This window comes from Pecten maximus, chromosome 4, assembly GCF_902652985.1.
Source record: "Pecten maximus chromosome 4, xPecMax1.1, whole genome shotgun sequence".
Classification (NCBI taxonomy): domain Eukaryota; kingdom Metazoa; phylum Mollusca; class Bivalvia; order Pectinida; family Pectinidae; genus Pecten; species Pecten maximus.
The window spans coordinates 44,980,019-44,999,660 of NC_047018.1; the positions used below are offsets into that span (position 1 = coordinate 44,980,019).

The window sequence follows — 19,642 nt, forward strand, 5'->3', positions numbered from 1 at the left end:
ACAGATTTTGTGGTAAAACACAAAAATGGCAGCTTCCATGATGTTTGAGTTCGGGAAAGCAAGGAACGATTTTAAGGTAATGCTCCATTAAATATGAAAGCGTTGCTATTGTTTTCATGTTTAAAAGACAACGTCATTCACACAGCATAAAAATGTACCAAGCAGCAGAAGTCAGCGCTTATGTTTCCGATTATAATCCTAATATTACACTGACTACTAATGAGTACAGGGGCCAGTAAAAAAACAATATAAATAATTGACACAGGAATAAAAATGATAAGGTAAAATACGTAAGAACACATAACCTACTTCCGTATAATCGTTGCTAGCACCTGTGCAGTGAGCGGTTCTTGTACTTTCAGCTAGCTGGAGCACCTGCAAACATTTCAAAGCTTTAGCAAATTTTAATCCATTTCTAGTTTGTTGAAATAATATTTTATTAAGGCATAACATTATATCATTACTTTGAATAATGATCACCCATACACTCCATGGGCCATTTTGTGTTTTATAGCATTCTATCAAATTTAGAACTTCGACAAAATCAACTTAGACATTATAAATTATAATCACAAACTTAAGGAAATGGCTAAATTTCATAGATTTCTGCATAGTGTTAAATGTGATCTACATTTTGTATGTCGCTGATCAGCTAGACAGAGCATACTTCTCTGGCTCAGTTGATATAGCCGTGGACTGTATCACGCTTCCAAGTTCCAGTCCCAGGTTTTATTTGGTGCACATCGTGTATACAGCAGACTTAGTCAAATGATTCTGACTATCTATCATTCATCCTTAGTCAGTATATCAGATATGTAGTCAAGTCAGAATCAATCAGACCTGTTCAGACAGGATTGTTTTTTTCCACAATTCCCAGTTCTTGCAGGTCAATCAGAAGTTTTGTTAATCTGAACATGAGCAGGTCAGCTGTCTAAATCATGGCCGGACCCGGGGCCCGGGGTAAGTGACCAGTCACCACATGCATACCTCCAGCTGTCCGACCAGTGTTGTATGATAATAAAATAAATAAAAATACCTTTATACTTTTAGGTTCTGGTGGAGAAGACTATCAAGAACCAAACAGCAGATAAATATGTGGCAGATTTTCGTTCCTACAGTGGTGGGTAAGTATGCATTTATAGGACCCAGATTTTCATGGGACTGAGACCTAGTGATGAGTGTATTACAAAACTGGTGGAATTTTACAGTTATACATGAGTAAAACCAATCATCTTACTTTTGGGGAATTAGTCTGATAAAAGCTTAGTTTGTTGCATTGTCCAATAACAATTTAATTTGTTTATTCAATAAGACTGTCGTGAAATGAAATCTTAATGAATAAAACCTACTGAAAAATGTATACGTTATATGTATATGCCCCTGTACACTGTTGAGATCTAAAGGTTAAGTACACACACTAGTGTTATAGTAGAGAGAAAAATGCAACAGCTCGACTGGGACTCGAACCCAGGACCTCCAAACTCTAGACAGGTGCTTTAATAATTACTTACATTTTTACAACAATTTCGAAACAATTTATGATTGATATTAATCTCTATTCTTGAACGTGATATACGGTAAGTGTGGGAGGGGGTCTTACTGCGAGAGGAAACTGGAGTACCCATGGCCAGGTCCTAACCATTTGAAATACAGGATTCATTCAGGTCATGAACCATAACACCAGGATCAGGCTTTGGAAATCATAAAAATGTCTTTGAGTAGGCACAATTGAACAAAAAGACTTTAAAATCATCCCTGAATTTTGCTATTTTTCAACCATTGTTGAATACTTATTTTCTGACTGTTTACCTCCAGTGATACGGAGAAGAAACTGGCGATGGATCAAGCCTTAAGAGATGTGATGCACACATCTGTGGTAAGTTTGATGTGAATAAAGATAAAAAAATGTTTTAAATCTTGTATGCTTGATATACTGTGCTACACCAACATCTAGGCATCATTGAAATTTGTTTTCTTATTGTTAATCTAGTTATTGTGTTAAAATGAGAGTATGCATCATGTGTTTACACAACAAGTGGAATTTTCGAAGATAAATTTTAGAATTTGTTTCCATCACAAATGTTAACACTTTATAGATTTACTGTAGTATAGACATAAGTATTATGAGCCAGTTATATTTGTGAAATTTTTAATTTTGTACGACACTGGAAGGGTCCTGAATTAAGTTGGTCAGTTATATTTGTGATGTTTCTGTTTGACAGACCAGTCGTCCAGACTATGAAATGTGTCGGTCAGTTATATTTGTGATGTTTTTAATTTTGTACGACACTGGAAGGGTCCTGAATTAAGTTGGTCAGTTATATTTGTGATGTTTCTGTTTGACAGACCAGTCGTCCAGACTATGAAATGTGTCGGTCAGTTATATTTGTGATGTTTTTGTTTGACAGACCAGTCGTCCAGACTATGAAATGTGTCTGTCAGTTATATTTGTGATGTTTTTGTTTGACAGACCAGTCGTCCAGACTATGAAATGTGTCGGTCAGTTATCAATGCTGCTATAGAACTAGCCACTCAAGGTAAGTGACAAGGAGATAATCAGACCTAGGGAAACAAATAACCCCACCATCTCACAACCTGAAAAGTCATCCTGAAAAGTTGCATCAAATCATTTTCATCTGCATTAGCTCAGTCGGTTAGAGTTCCGGCCATGTTATCTCAGGTTAAGATCTGAAGTTCATGGATGGACGTCCATACCCGTGTCGGTTTGTGTTTCTCGGGAAGCTGAGAAACAGGCCAGTCTGTGCTGTCATGGTACAGAATGACTCTGGCTGTTTACAGGGCGATTAACCCAGCAAACAAACAAATATTGTAATTACATGTAATATGTTACAATAATATATAAATATTTGCTGGAAATATTTTGGATTTTATTTTTCAAAATTTTCACAGATATGCAATATAATTGAAACCTGAAAAAATACAAATTCACAAATTCAAAAATTCAATATTTGACAAATGAATCAGATGTAAATGAGTAATAATATAAATAAAAGTAGACATTTATATTGAATAAATGTAGTTATTTTTTCGTTTAAGGTTTTTAGAGTGTAAATACAAATACATGGTCTCACTAATGTATTACAACTAGCTATAGTTAATCATTTCTTCAAACACTCTTCAAATCTGGTCTCACACTCTCAAAATTCATTTTCAAACTTTCCTTTGATGTCACTTTCTCATTGAATTATTGATATGAGGTATTGGTGGAACTGTGAGAATTTTAACCAAATCAACTTAATAATATTATCAGGAGTCAAAAAAGATCTTTTAAAAAGTGTTTACAGTATAGTTTAAGATAACACTTTAGAGGTGATATTACCATTTGAAATTGATAAATCACTTTACGCATTATGTATATCTGTCTGCTTTACTTGTAAGGGCATTTAGTATTGTAGATAAGGGGCCCGTGATAGCTTACTCAGTTAAGAGTGCTGGACACATAATCTCAGGCTGAAGATCTGAGGTGTGTGGTTCGACTCTCCCTACCCATGTTGTTTATTTCTCTGGGGAAGCTGAGAAACAGACCAGTCCTTGATGTCACAGTTTTGTCCTTAGGCTAGACACTTTACCCTAAATGCTGTGTTTGGCATGCGATAGGCTTCCCTTATGCTGTTCAGCCATGATGTAGTCACCAACTACTACAAGGAGACCTCACTTCAAAATGACACTGACTGTTCACAGGGAGATGAACCCAGCAAACAAACACTTATTAGTTGTTGAACATTTAATGTAAGATGGATCAGCTGTAAAGATAAAATGGGAGTAAAGTGTTGGGTATCCTTGTTTACAGAGGCTTGTGCACCATCCACGCCGTTCCTGTTGTTGTCCGATGTGTTTGACATCATCACTCTGAGTCAGTGTGAGGAACTCTTTTGTCTTGTGGAGGATAGATTAAGTACCTGGAAGTCGGTAAGTCGTATATCTAACATGAAAGTATACTTCGTCTGTTGATGTGTTAAGAAGTTACATATAATATATTCCACAGGTTGATAAATCCATGAATCTACCTTGTGAAAGGTTAATAATTGTGAAATGATACATACAAACGTATTTAAAATATGTGTCATTTAACAAAATTTGATTGGTTGAAAATTTTGTGTTTCAATTAAAACACCTCATATCTGAACCACTTGTATGTAAGGGATGAATGGTTTGTTTGGTTATACAGATGTTGGGATTGATCAGGTGAACTTTTAATGACATAATAGAAGTTTCTGGATAATTCAAAGTTTGGATATGTCATATAGGAATATGCCATGTTTTACTATACAGGAACAATGGGTTTAGATTTGAATGCATGTAAATGTAAGAATTCTTGAATAAGATGCTCTAAAATAAATAAACTTAAAAACATACTCTTTATTTATGTTAAAAGTAGAACCATTTTTGTAAACTTGAGAATGTTACTTCAGTAACATTTGTAGCTTGTGTTACATTATTTGATGATTTTATTTTTACAGGAAACATTTTATACTGCCGGAAAAAACTACTTACTTAGGATGTGTAATGGTAAGTAAAAAAAATTACTTACTTACTTAGGATGTGTAATGGTAAGTTGATAAAAATTACTTACTTACTTAGGTGAGTAACACGAATTACTTACTCAATATATGTATTTCAAAGAAGAAATAACCACAATTTATATCTGAGAAAGTGAAAAGATTTTTCTGCAATATTGTTTTCTCAAGGAGAGTATATTTAGCAAACATACACACTGTTTTTCACATTACTAGTTGAAGATGTCAGAACTGGGTTTAATTGCGAAACACAGCTAATTAAAAGTACATTAGATGGGCTTCGTTTGAGTTGATTTTGAAATTGAAGAAATTGGTGACTGGGCGTTTGATTTTTGTATTATTCTGTTTCAGATAAAAAAACATCACTGTTATATATAATTGAATAAGAAAAAATACTTTTTTTTATAGATCTTCTCCGCAGACTCTCTAAATCTCAGAATACTGTCTTTTGTGGACGTATACAGCTGTTTCTTTCCCGACTGTTTCCTTTATCAGAAAAATCAGGTGAGAATCAAACAAATAAAACAGCTGTTATTCAAATCTATTGTTTTAAAGAAAATTAAGATGTATTCTTTTTATGTGTCCCCTCATACATACAGGGTTATGTGGTCGGTCTCCCCTCATACATACAGGGTTAGGTGGTCGGTCTCCCCTCATACATACAGGGTTAGGTGGTCGGTCTCCCCTCATACATACAGGGTTAGATGGTCGGTCTCCCATCATACATACAGGGTTAGGTGGTTGGTCTCCCATCATACATACAGGGTTAGGTGGTCGGTCTCCCCTCATACATACAGGGTTAGATGGTCGGTCTCCCCTCATACATACAGGGTTAGGTGGTCGGTCTCCCCTCATACATACAGGGTTAGGTGGTCGGTCTCCCCTCATACATACAGGGTTAGGTGGTCGGTCTCCCCTCATACATACAGGGTTAGGTGGTCGGTCTCCCATCATACATACAGGGTTAGGTGGTCGGTCTCCCCTCATACATACAGGGTTAGGTGGTCGGTCTCCCATCATACATACAGGGTTAGGTGGTCGGTCTCCCCTCATACATACAGGGTTAGGTGGACGGTCTCCCCTCATACATACAGGGTTAGGTGGTCAGTCTCCCCTCATACATACAGGGTTAGGTGGTCGGTCTCCCCTCATACATACAGGGTTAGGTGGTCGGTCTCCCCTCATACATACAGGGTTAGGTGGTCGGTCTCCCCTCATACATACAGGGTTAGGTGGTCGGTCTCCCCTCATACATACAGGGTTAGGTGGTCGGTCTCCCCTCATACATACAGGGTTAGGTGGTCGGTCTCCCCTCATACATACAGGGTTAGGTGGTCGGTCTCCCCTCATACATACAGGGTTAGGTGGTCGGTCTCCCCTCATACATACAGGGTTAGGTGGTCGGTCTCCCCTCATACATACAGGGTTAGGTGGTCGGTCTCCCCTCATACATACAGGGTTAGGTGGTCGGTCTCCCCTCATACATACAGGGTTAGGTGGTCGGTCTCCCCTCATACATACAGGGTTAGGTGGTCGGTCTAGATTTATAAAGACAGCTTGTAATATACTTGAACAAAGGTTGTATTATTGAACAAAACAAAATTTGTATACATGTATCGGTACACCGAGTAGGGGAGATTACTCAGAATTTTAGAAGATATTTTTGGAAAAATTGATACCAACTCATATTTGGTATAGTATATATGTACCTGGTAAATCTGTTTTGAATATTGATTGCTGCAGATTCAAGTAAGTGTAAAATACTCCAAGTTTGATTATCCATGGAACAAAATACTCTGAGTGAAATACAAAAATTGTATTACAAATGTTGCAGTATTACAAGTTCTGTTCCTGTACTGGAAAATAACTATAACTTAGTAAATGTGGTCTAATGTAAATTAAGGATGTTTTCTTTTTCAGCGTTAAATCTTATGAGTCAGTTCAACCTGGAGAATGTTACAACGTACACAACAAAAGCTGACAGATTTGAGGTAGGGATAAGTGTATTTTGTCAAGGTAAATCACATGAAAAAGGAAATCTTCTGAGGAAATCTTGTCGGTCATTGAGTTATTATTTCTAAAACGTTAAATGTTTACTGGGGATCATGATGGGACAGTATTGTAAATTATTTTGTATATTACATAAACTGACAAATTTCTTCAGAATTATTTCCCCGGTATGATGTCTTTAGATTTTCTCTCCTTATGATTAGGGTCGACTGGACCATGCCAGTTAATACAACACCTTAAGATAAACTACACATCTCTCATGTGATGAACATGTAATTCATGTCTATAAAAGTAAAAATAACTTGATATTTGTGTAAAAATAGCATTCCATTCTTTCTGGTATTGAAGGATAGAAGAATAAAAACAGGAAGAAAAACATCACTAGTCCTATTAAATTTTTATGAGTAGTAATTACTATGTATATTGGGAAACTATGACATTATGTTCGTTTTCTGTTAAAGACAGAGTTAAAGGGAGACGGAATGGAAGTAGAAGAGGGAGAAACAGAGGACCATCCAAAGTAATTGTTTAATTATTTGATTTCAAAATGAACTCTTCCGTGTAGCCATGGCAACCAGAATACAAAAGTTTACAATAACCATGACAACCATATATACATTCAGTGTTATTTGCTCAACTTTGTAACTAGAACAAATAAGAGCATATATGGTTACTATGACAACCATGCATGACAGATTATGGCTATCATACCAACTACTCAGATCATTTGTGGTTACCATGACAACCATTAAAAACATTAGTGGTTACCAATTGCTTAAACCTATTGCAGAACATAACAGTTGTCTTGCCAACCATTATGGTTACATTCATAAACAACCAGGAGTAATTTGTTTTTCTCACATGATTTATAATATGAAGTAAATCTAAAACGTCATCCCTTTCTGATGCAAGATAATTTCACTTTCATTCATTGATGTTTGATTTTCTTTCAGACCTGTTGACTACAATTTGTACAGGAGATTCTGGGCATTACAAGATTTCTTCAGAAAACCAACACAGTGCTACGAAAAAGTTCCATGGAAAATGTTTCAAATGGTAACAGCATGTTTTCCCTTGTGTGACCAGGGTTGTTTCCGTTTATCAAGATCCAAACGGTTGGAACAGATTTGTTTCTTTATGGGATATGAAATGACCTAGTGATTTTATATGGTTTTCAGATAGCCATGCCTTAAGGCTTGTATCAATATCTATTGGTCTGCCAAGATTTATACCTGAAATGTTTCATTAAAGAATGGACTAGCCAGTTTAATTTGTCCACAAAGGAGCAGGCCCAATACGTTAAATGATATAATTCTATCCCATAATTCATACTCACTCACCGTAATTCACCGTTGTTGACGTCATTTATAAGTCTTCGACTACTATCGCTGCATATACTGGAATGACTGGTGTTGACTTCCAGTCATTTTCTGCCATATATCATCCTAGGTTAAATTTCCCTGGGTAGTGTTTCCAAGTTCTGTTCAGACTTGATTAAAAGGTATTCAAAGTTGGTGTCATGACTAATGACAGTGGCAGAGAATTCCACGAATTAACGACTTGGTTCATATTTATTAAAACACTAAATGAAAATTAAGAATCAAATTTTTATTATTCAATATATTTAGAAGCATCAAACTGAATGCAGTATAACATGCTGAAAAAGTCTGGGTTAACAAAGTGCTTGTCTACACTACATAAACATCAGTACCATTACAAGCTTTTGTATATAGTTGATTTGGACTGGTAAACATGCAATCTTTATGAAAATTTTCAAATCAGCCAGTAATTTTCTTACATGCATTATTGTAGTGACTTGCATAAATTTTGGTCAGTTTTTGTTTTAGAATAATGAATTAATTAATCCTTTACAATCTTAACAATCCTGGGCAGAATTCCGATGAAGTACTTAATGCCTTCAACAGTGCTAAGCTGGACGATATGAAATCTTCACGTAAGAAACTTGCCATGCCTCGGCCTGCCGACACAACCTGCCTTCTTTGCGAAGTACCTGACCAGTGAAAAGGTATATATATATATATATCAAGTACTGTTAGTTGTGGACACACGTTCCATAGTTATCCACAAATAAGCCTATGTCTGGTAATAAGCCCGCCCTTTTATGATTCAGTTCTCTATGTTTAAGTCAAAGTTATTGTGTAGCCATCTGGGCTTATTACAGGAGAATTGCAGTAGATTAGTTTTCATTTTAGTGTAAATATTGGTATACACAAGATAAATATGAAAAGATAGAATTTGGTTGAGATTTTCTGTGTTACAGTTAATGACACGGCCACAGATTAGATACTGTGTACAGTTACTCAGAATATTTGTTGTGTTTGATATTTCTGGTTTTCATTGTTTCTATGAAACAATAAATAAATACAAAAAGGTGGTATACACAAGTTTTATGACAAGATTGAATTGAAGTTATGGAATGATGCAGATTTTCTGTAAGATAAATCCATAGCAACAGATTACTAAATAGATATTTAAAACATAGTTGTTTTATATTCCTGGTTTTTCTTGTTGCTATGCAACCATAAAACATAAATACAAATATTCGAAATATCATGTATTGGATATCTCCACTAATTTTCTTGTAAACTTAAAATCTCAGAAGAAAGTACCAAGGCTAATAAATACTTTGTATTATTAGTATTTAGACCACATAGGTCTGTTTCCTCAATTATTCTGTACAATACATTGATGTAGATGTAGATGAGTAACAGAGCATTATTGAAGACTTATCAGCTCATCCTATTGTCTTTGCTAGCTAATGGATCTGCAGCTAAACGACAGTAACTTCCGTAGATACGTCCTCGTCCAGTTCCTCATCCTGTTCCAGTACCTAAATTCACAGGTGAAGTTTAAAGGGTAAGTAGCAGTCAGACATAAAATATCAAACTTTTTTCTGTCAGTCAAGTTTTAGATTGATATTGTGCAATGCTTTTCTAGTAGTACATGTACTTGGACAGATTTATGAGGCAGTTTTGATTTTATGTGGTTTACAGACTTATGTAGTACTATTGTGGTTTTATGTGGAATTTTTGGACTAACACTCGGACAGACTTATGAGACTATTGTTACAGTAGTTTTATGTGGTATACATTGTATTTGGACAAACACTATCACAGACATTTATGAGATAATTGTGGTTGTATGTGGTATTTTTGGATTAACACTCGGACAGACTTATGAGACTATTGTGGTTTTATGTGGTATATTTAAGACTAACACTCTGACAGACTTATTGAATTATTGTGGTTTTATGTGGTATTTTTGGATTAACACTTGGACAGATTTATGAGCCTGTTTTATGGGGTATTTTGGACAGTTTTATGAGCCTGTTTTATGGGGTATTTTTTACAGAAGTAATCAGACATTGACTGATGAGCAGAGTCAGTGGGTTAAGAACACGCAGGAGAAGGTTTACCAACTGATCAGAGAGACGCCACCAGAGGGAGAACAGTTTGCAAGTAATGTAGAGGTGAGGACAAAGTCTGTTGGATATTTGTTTCTTGAATCTGCAAATACTTGTTACATTTCTAATGACATAGTTCCAGATACAAGGGTGTGTGTGTCATAGGCCTTTCGGCAAAAGTTCCGGACTATCACAAGGAGACTTTACACGTCCATACCCCAGACTCCCAAAACACACATACGCACTCACCACACACATGCATGTCGCACGCACGGCTGGCCGTCCTTAAATGACCTTAAAGGGCCTTAAACTAAAACAAACAAACCAAACTTATACCTAAGATACACAAATGACAAGGAAAGACAAATTTTAACTTGTGCTCTGTCTGGGCCTCACAATGTTGTCACCAAATCCCCTATCTAAGAAAACTATAACTGTGCTGTTTTTGTTTGTCATGGTTCAAACAGTTGAACCGGTCAGACCAAAGTTGTTCATTTATGAAATAATGATGAACCTAGTGACTTTAGGGGAGCTTTCGGATTTATGCCTGAAATGTTAAAATTAAAAATTAACGAACAAGATTGTCCACATAAATGAACAGGCCCCAGAAGCATGCCAAAATGACTGCCCACAAAAAAGGAGTTGTTGGTGTCTTATTAGAGTGCTTAATACTCCAGCCAGCATGACAATAGTGACATCTATTAAACGATCCTAAACTCCCAGCCAGCATGACAATACTGACATCTATTAAACAACCCTAAACTCCCAGCCAGTATGACAATAGTGACATCTATTAAACGATCCATAACTCCTAGCCAGCATGACAATACTGACATCTATTAAATGATCCTAAACTCCCAACCAGCATGACAATACTGACATCTATTAAACAATCCTAAACTCCTAGCCAGCATGACAATACTGACATCTATTAAACGATCCTAAACTCCCAACCAGCATGACAATAGTGACATCTATTAAACAATCCTAAACTCCCAGCCAGCATGACAATAGTGACATCTATTAAACAATCCTAAACTCCCAGCCAGCATGACAATAGTGACATCTATTAGATGATCCTATATATCCATATCCAAATGTATGTATACATAGAAACACATTGTACAACATATCATGATAACAGATTCAGTACAATATTATGACAGGTAATTTTTGACTCCAGTACTATATTTATTGGGATGTTGACTTGGCAGGGTTGTAACAACCTTTATTTCTGGCTGTCATTCGGTGCTGAGTTCATCGCCCCTGACACAAGTCAAAAACTGTCTTGATCCGTCATTTCTTTTTCATGGTTACAGAAAAACGTTCTTCAGATGAACAGGCTTGAAGCAAATGTCTGCTTATTAACACGCTAAAATCCCCAAATTTGGCTATGCATTAATTATTTTGAAATCTAAGAACGAATTTGGGATATAAAGAGATATTTCCCCTGGTCCTCTAGAATTTTTTAAAAGCAAGTTTAAATAAGTATATATTACTATGTAACTGAGTAAATTTTCCTCTTTATCTGTTGCAGCACATTTTGTCGAGGGAGGAATACTGGAACGAATGGAAAAATGATGGCTGCCCTAGTTACGAGAGAGAGAAAAGCACAGACAGCAAACAGAGAACAAAGTACTTTATCTATCTGTACATAAGCCTGTTTCCACAAATAAGCCACAGTCCACAAATAAGTCACTGTCAACAAATAAGCCCCTGTCCATATATAAGCCCCTTTCCACAAATAAGTTCATAAGCCCCCTTCATTTTTGCAGAATCATTTATTTTAAAATACATGTAGTAAGATAAAAGTGGCTCACAAATAATCTCTCCTTATTTTAGGATAAATACAGTACTAAACTTTTACTTTAGAGGAAGGGGCTTATTTCAGGATAATAACAGTATTACATTTTTACACTAAGGGAGGGAGTTATTTGAGAATAAATATGATAGTTAATTTTTACACTAGGGGAGGGAGCTTATTTGAGGATAAATATGGTAGTTAATTTTTACACTAGGGGAGGGAGCTTATTTGAGGATAAATATGGTAGTTAATTTTTACACTAGGGGAGGGGGCTTATTTGAGGATAAATATGGTAGTTAATTTTTACACTAGAGGAGGGAGCTTATTTGAGGATAAATATGATAGTTAATTTTTACACTAGGGGAGGGAGCTTATTTGAGGATAAATATGATAGTTAATTTTTACACTAGAGGAGGGAGCTTATTTGAGGATAAATATGATAGTTAATTTTTACACTAGGGGAGGGAGCTTATTTGAGGATAAATATGGTAGTTACTTTTTACACTAGAGGAGGGAGCTTATTTGAGGATAAATATGGTAGTTAATTTTTACACTAGGGGAGGGAGCTTATTTGAGGATAAATATGGTAGTTAATTTTTACACTAGAGGAGGGAGCTTATTTGAGGATAAATATGAAAGTTAATTTTTTACAGTAGAGGAGGGAGCTTATTTGAGGATAAATATGGTAAAATTCATTAATTGCTGAAATAAAACATCAAACCTGATGTTGGAGATTGAATATTAAAGACAGTTATTATAAAATGCTCACACACATCACATGCTTGTAGAGTTCACAAATTTCCCTGAAAATCCCCTCAGTCAGAGAAAGTGATAAAAAGGTGAAATGTTACAATGAAATGTGATATACCATTGTTGAACTAGATAACAGATGAACAGAATGTTAATATACAGGGTTTTCTATTCCAGGGCGAAGCGACGGTGGGTTGGAGACGATCTTCAGGCCAGCGGCGGAAAAATCATAAAGATGGGGAGTTCTGAGCTAACACGTTTGTGGAATATCAATCCCAACAACATGGGAGCATGTCGGGCCGAAAAAAGGTATATTGTCACATCTCGGACAAACCTTCCTGTCGGAAATCCATTGCCACATCTCCGACACAGCTTCCTGTCGGAAATCCACAGAAACCACCCATATCTATGGAGGCCATCTCACTCAATCACATTATGAAGCCAAAGTTTTGTTATTTGCCTACCTAAAGAAAATGTATTCAAATAACTTAAGAGAAATGTAATACAATTTACATGTAGCTATATTTGTGATGATTTTTATTTTTGTAAGTAAAGCTCAAACTTAAGGTAATGCATGTATTACATGTACTAGTCTGTCAATAATAATGATTTAGTACTGAGGGCTATACTAGTAAATATCTACCCAACGGGAGGACTTCAGGATTTTCAAACAGGGACCACTCTTAGAGGTGATTTAATTTAAACAGTATTGTGTAATAAGCTGCATCTTCTCCAGCACCCACCATGTATTGTCTAAAATGTCTTTATTTCTGGATTCCTTCCATTGTATATATTTCCAGAATAGCTCTTAATACTGATAAATGTTTACCCTTCTATTTATAGATTATTTTTACCAACGTTGGAAGATTATTTTGCTGAGGCAATGGATCAGGCAGACCCAGAAGCCATGGTAGAAGATGAATATAAGTAAGGTTTCTGCCTTTTTGTGAAGAGTTCCATGTTGACTAAGAAACGATTAAACTTCGTTAGAAGTACATTTGACTTGTGGCTTCATCCCTGCAATTATTCCCGCAATTTTTCCTTCCCACAGCGTTCCAGAAACAAATGTGTTTTAAATCCTTTTTTAAAATATCAATGAATTTTCTTAGTTAAATTATGATATCAATATACCTTAATTTGATATCTAGATTGTGGGTTGTTCTTCTAAAATATTTGCATTTTACATATTAGGTCTCTTGACATGTTCCTATATATGACCCAGACTGAAATATTACCCCAGACTCTGTCCCCCAGATCACATGTCAATGTGTCAAACCACTGTGGTCTGTAGCCCAAGTGATAATTCAAAATAGTTTGAATATACTGTATATGGCATTGTCATTATTCTATTGTAACATGCCATCACTTTTTCCCTCTAGAATGATCAACGAGCAGATTTTCCAATGGAAGTCGCTACGCTTATTAGCACGACGAAGTCCCCACTTTTTCACACACACCAACAAGCCTGCAATCCCGTTGTCAGAATATCTAGAAGCCATGCTCAACAAGATCGCCAAGGAAATCCCACAAACAGCCAATAATGAAGAAATGAAAACCGAGATCGGCGAGGAGGAGGAAGCGATACAGGAACGACAGGAGATGGAAGAACAAAATGATGAACAAGGTAACATTGTAACCATGACGATAACCGCTTGGGATATGGAGCTCTTCATAAGATAGGCTTAGTGATAGTAAAAACATCTGGGAAATTGGATGTGAAGTATTCAAGATGGGATTTAGAAAACATCCCTTGAATTAATAGGATGATCTCAAATATCTGTAATATTTTACCAACCTTGAATTAAAAGAATGATCTAAAATTTCTGTACTATTTTTTTACCAGTTTTCATGCAAAAAGTTCGTTTTCGGTTTCGAAAGTGACCAATGGATAAAGTACATGACAGTGCAAAATTTATGTATTTATTTATTTTATTAGATTTTATTTTATTTCTTAAATTTACACTTCATTTTTCGATTCTAATGTTTCCTTTAAGAAAAGCGAATTGATGCATGATATGCATCATTGAAATATCCACAGAGTCCGTAGATGGTTGATAGGAATTATTAAATTTATTTCACACAGCACATAGTTTTTGGTCTGAAATTAATCCCCGACAATAATTACAGGCAAAGAAAACACAGAGGACAACCTAACACCGCCCATGCTGGATCAGCTGGCTGCCATACTGAAGGGAGAGTGGAAGAAATTAGCAACTGAACTCAACTTCCCAGAGGACGATATATCGTACTTTGAGACCGAATCAAGTGATGAAAAACAGCAGGCTTTAAAAATGCTTACTGTATGGCATGTAAGTGTTGTGGTCAATGAAAGTATAGAAAATTATGTGTTCACCATTATGGATTTGACCAAGTACCAAATATATTTTCTTTATGAAATTTTGTTACAGTAAGTACCGTAAGTGGATAGAAAAGTTTTATTAACAAAGATCAGAATTTTATTTTAGTGTAACTTAAGTTACCTTTAGTTAAGACTTTTTTTAGGCTCCTATCAGTGAAATTTTGGAGACTATAGGTTTCCTCCCCGTTTGTCTGTCTGTCTGTCCATCCATCTGTCTGTCTGTCCACTCAGTATTTGGCACTTTTCACAGCTATGCTTCAAGGTATGTTGGTGAAAGTTGGCCTGTAACTTTGGTATTTTGGAGGCCCACTCTTCTTGGAAGAGAATCCTTCTCAGAAGATCACATTCCGTTACGTGTTAATCGAGTAAACTGGAAGAACATAACCCAAAACAAACAAGTTTTTAAGTTTTCTCAAACACTGTGACACAAACATGTGCACACATGTGCCAGAAATCCTTCTCTAGTGAAACTAATCACTCGAACACTTAAACATGGTCGCCTCCGTCTTGGAAGATAAATCTTCAAGCTTCAAGACGGAAGAGGTAGAAGATCTTCCAGAAGCAGAGGAGCTACAAATCGAGTGACCAGAAGTTATATTCTAGAAGAAGAGTGCAAAATCGAGTTGGCTTCAGGATTTTTGGGTCAAGGTCAAGATCACTGTTACTATTTTGAGTGGGGGTCGGTAGGGGACATGTATTGTTTTAGCAATACTCAGCATGCTTGTTTAACAAGTGTTGAACACATTAATCATATTTATTACAAAATTGTTCTGGTGCATATGTGTATAAGATACCTACAAACTTTTAATGATATCTAACCTGATTTGTAGATGAAGAATCGGGAATACTCTTTTCCTTTATATTTGATTATCAAACATTTTCAGATGGAAATATTAGGGTATTGTCTTTTGAGTAGTATTTTCACTTTATCATTCCATATTTAGATGCATTTTGAAACAAGAATTTTGGCATTGGAGGCAAATCCCCATGGCATTTAAAGTTTTGGATGAAATTGAAATATCTTTTATCGCCTTTCTTGAAATTTCAGGGTAATGAAGGTGACCGTGCTACAGTTGGGACACTGAAGATCGCCCTGAAGGAGGTCGGACTCACAGATGCTATACAGTCCGTGTTCGGCAAATCTTGACCTCAAACTTTACTGCAGTGTGTAGTTGTGATAGGGACAATTTTTCTTCTGTTCAAACAATGTTGTTACCAGAGTGTCTAGGTATGCAGAAACCACACAGAATTGCTTCAAATGATCTGAAGGAAGACTGTTGGTGTTCTGTAGATTCATGAAATGATTTACAGTAGAATCCTGAAGATGGTGTTCTGTAGATTCATGGAATGATTTACAGTAGAATCCTGAAGATGTCTGTGTTACAGTGATGTTCTGTATTTTTTCAGAATTTCTGAATGATAGAAACTTGTGGTTCCGTTGCAAGAACTTGAAAAAAAAATTCTGGTTTCAAGTTTAGGGCTTAAAATTCTTTAAGACTGTTTGCCTGTAAGACAATTATAAACTCTGGTTTAAGATATGAAATTCTGCAGGAATTCATTAAGTTACATTAACATTTCAGCAAGATTAATGATGTTCATTGTGCGAGTGTGTGTTTAATGATGAGTGATAACAATTGTCCACGTACAATATGGTTTGTATGATTCGTGAATGATTAATAGGTGCTATGAATTGAACTTTTTGTGTGAATGACTCGTTTGGATGAAAGTTTTTATTGATGACTACAAGATGTGAAAGTGACTCGCTCACAAGGAAGAAAATGGATGTGACTTTAATGAATTATTGCAGAAGTTGATCTAGTTGAAAACTTTCCTGACAAAAGTTATTGGACCATGACAACATGATTTTGTGACCGTGATGAAGACTCTGTATGGTATTAAGTGTTGCTAGTGCTAGGTGGTATAGGTTACGAGGTGTACATGTTAATTAGCACTTGTTGTGAAACGTAAGTCTGTAAAGTAGGACAAATTTGTGGATGTGATCTTTGTATATGTTACCTCATACTTCATACCTACAGAACTGGTGTTCATTTGTCATGTTTTATTAATATCAGTCATAGAAAATGAAAAGAATTTTTTTTAGAAATCTGTTTTGTTCGTTATTTATATGTGTTTAATACTGTTAGTTATTGTTACTTGGGAAATGGCGGAATAAAGTGGCAGCGAAGATTCATTCTTGAGAATTTTCACTCATCAAGATCTATCCCTCCTCATACAGATCCCTTCTCCCATATCTTATATGCAAGGTAAAACTTAACCTTATAAGTCCCCTATCGGTGAAATTGGGGGGACCTTCCAATACCTCTATCTGGCTGTGTATAAGTCCATCAACTCAGTGTTCCGTATTTTCTCAGCCATGCTTCATGTTATGTTTTTGAAAATTGCTATGTAACTTCAGTATGAGTACCTACAGATCATGTTCAAGTTTCAGGGTTTTTGGGTTAAGTTCAAGGTCAATGTTACTATTTTTAGCGAGGGCTGGTAGGTGACATGTATTGTTAGCATGTTTTGTTACCGTTGGTCCCCCACCAGTACTACATGTGCTACTATTAGAGGTTTTACATACTAAATAGTTTTTATACCCCCGCAACGAAGTTAGGGGGTATACTGGAATCAGGTTGTCCGTCCGTCCGTCTGTCTGTAGACACATTTTGTCCGGACAACTCCTCCTAAACCGATGGGCCAATTCCAATGAAACTTCACACAAATATTAATGATCATGTGTAGATGTGCATGCCGCTTTATTTTTCTCAAAATTATGGTTGCTATGGCAACTGGTCACTATAAACAGGTTTTCCGATAAGAACCATAACTTTAAGATTGTCCGGACAACTCCTAAACCGAAGGGCCGATTTCAAAGAAACTTCACACAAATATTGAGGACCATGTGTAGATGTGCATGCCACTTTATTTTTTATGAAAATTATGGTTACTATGGCAACTGGTCACTATAAACAGGTTTTCCGATAAGAACCATAAATTTAAGTTTATCCGGACAACTCCTCCTAAACCGAAGGGCTGATTTCAATGAAACTTCACACAAATATAGAGGACCATGTGAAGATGTGCATCTTGCTTTTTTTCCCTCAAAATTATGGTTGCTATGGCAACTGGTCACTATAAACAGGTCTTCTGATTAGAACCATACCTTTATGCTTGTCCGGGCAACTCCTCCTAAACCAAAGAGCTGATTTCAATGAAACTTCACACAAATATAGAGGACCATGGGTAGATGTGCATACCACTTTCTTTTCTCAAAATTATGGTTGTTATGGGAACTGGTCACTATATCACTGGGTTATCTTAGTTTGCCTCTAATTAACAGTTCCAATTCACCATTGACTCGTGCAGATTGCGGGGGTATTATGGCGACAGTTCTAGTTTCCTTTGGTCCAGCGAGTCTAATGGCTGTCAGTTATCGGTGATCTTGTTGCAGTTACTGCAATGGATTACAGAATTCTGGGTAATGATTATAGAGTTATTGCCCTTTGTTCAGTTTGTCGAGAGGCAAGAAATACATGTATCTCACAAGGTTGTTACATCCAAGATGTAGTCTGCACAGTGAATCCGTACTGTATCATATATCTATCACTACAAAGTAAATTATTCCAATATACACCCACCCGATGTCAGGTGATGTCTTTGTCAATATATGTTTATCTTGCAGAGTAGTTGTATCAAAATGCTGCTTAAACTGAAACTGTTTGGGATGGTAACAAATCCTACTAATTTATATAGAGATCAAAAGAAAAGAAAATCCGATCTGCAGATAAGATACAATACTAAAATCGACAAAGAGCAATAATCCTTTTGTCGAATAAAAATGTCGCTCAGGAAAATACAGAATTAGATTTTTCATAATATCAGGATTATAAAGCCTACCAATTTTAAAGAGATCAGCCAAAAAAAGAGAGAAGATCATCAGACAAGACTGAAATATTGATAGGAGAAAAGGGCAATAACTCTTCAAAAATAATTAAATGAATATATATACCACCGAGGAAAACAACTACCTTGGTTTATGTACATATAACAAAGCCTACTAAGTTTCCAAGAGATCGGTTTTGAACAAAGAAGTCTGCATTGGACCAATAAAAGTTTTCGGCAGACAGTGGACGACAGTGCTATACGATAATACTCGTCATTTAAAGGGGCATGTAAAAACAACAGGAAAGCCTTTATATGAATATCAATAAATATATTTAATTGTATAAACAACTTGCATATACATGTATCACAATGTGCATAGAGGACATCACTAACAACATCACTGGTACCATATGGTGTGTGAAACCGGCATGCAGTACAAACTTACCTCTCACAATGATTACAACCTATCTCCTCCAACATGTGATGTAGACGGAAAAAAAAAAAAAAATAATTCCAATAACAACATATTTATTCATTACAAATAATTGTTGAGTTCTGACATCCAAAACTCTCATCCTGTTATGTAGGTAATTTTTATATTGAGGACAAGATATGTATTCAAAATGTTTGTTGAGTTCTGAAAAAGGGGCCGGAATTAATTTTTTTTTAATCACTAGCAAGTGCCAAAAAATTTCTACCAGCAAAATGAAATTTTGAACTAGCAAACTTTATAGCAGTGTTTTCATTAATTTGTATATAAAGTAAAGTAGAGAAAATACAGGAATCACATAGGAAAGATTTCATTCGTCATAAAATCAAAATGTTGCTATCTATTTTCCACTCATATTATCAACATTTATGCTCATGTA

General features: G+C 35.8%; 1 protein-coding gene across 1 annotated transcript; it reads left to right on the plus strand.

The window, feature by feature from the left end:
• The first annotated feature begins 9 nt into the window (after window positions 1-9).
• On the plus strand, window positions 10-17,072 carry LOC117326224 (THO complex subunit 1-like). The gene is given in 20 exon segments (XM_033882887.1): window positions 10-76; window positions 1,051-1,124; window positions 1,816-1,876; window positions 2,471-2,537; window positions 3,812-3,930; window positions 4,482-4,530; window positions 4,947-5,042; window positions 6,459-6,529; window positions 7,010-7,068; window positions 7,502-7,604; window positions 8,442-8,537; window positions 8,539-8,574; window positions 9,325-9,425; window positions 9,921-10,038; window positions 11,510-11,607; window positions 12,704-12,835; window positions 13,370-13,453; window positions 13,906-14,150; window positions 14,654-14,835; window positions 15,934-17,072. Coding segments are annotated over 20 exon segments (1,941 nt in total). The 5' UTR covers window positions 10-25; the 3' UTR covers window positions 16,033-17,072.
• Window positions 17,073-19,642: the final 2,570 nt, after the last annotated feature.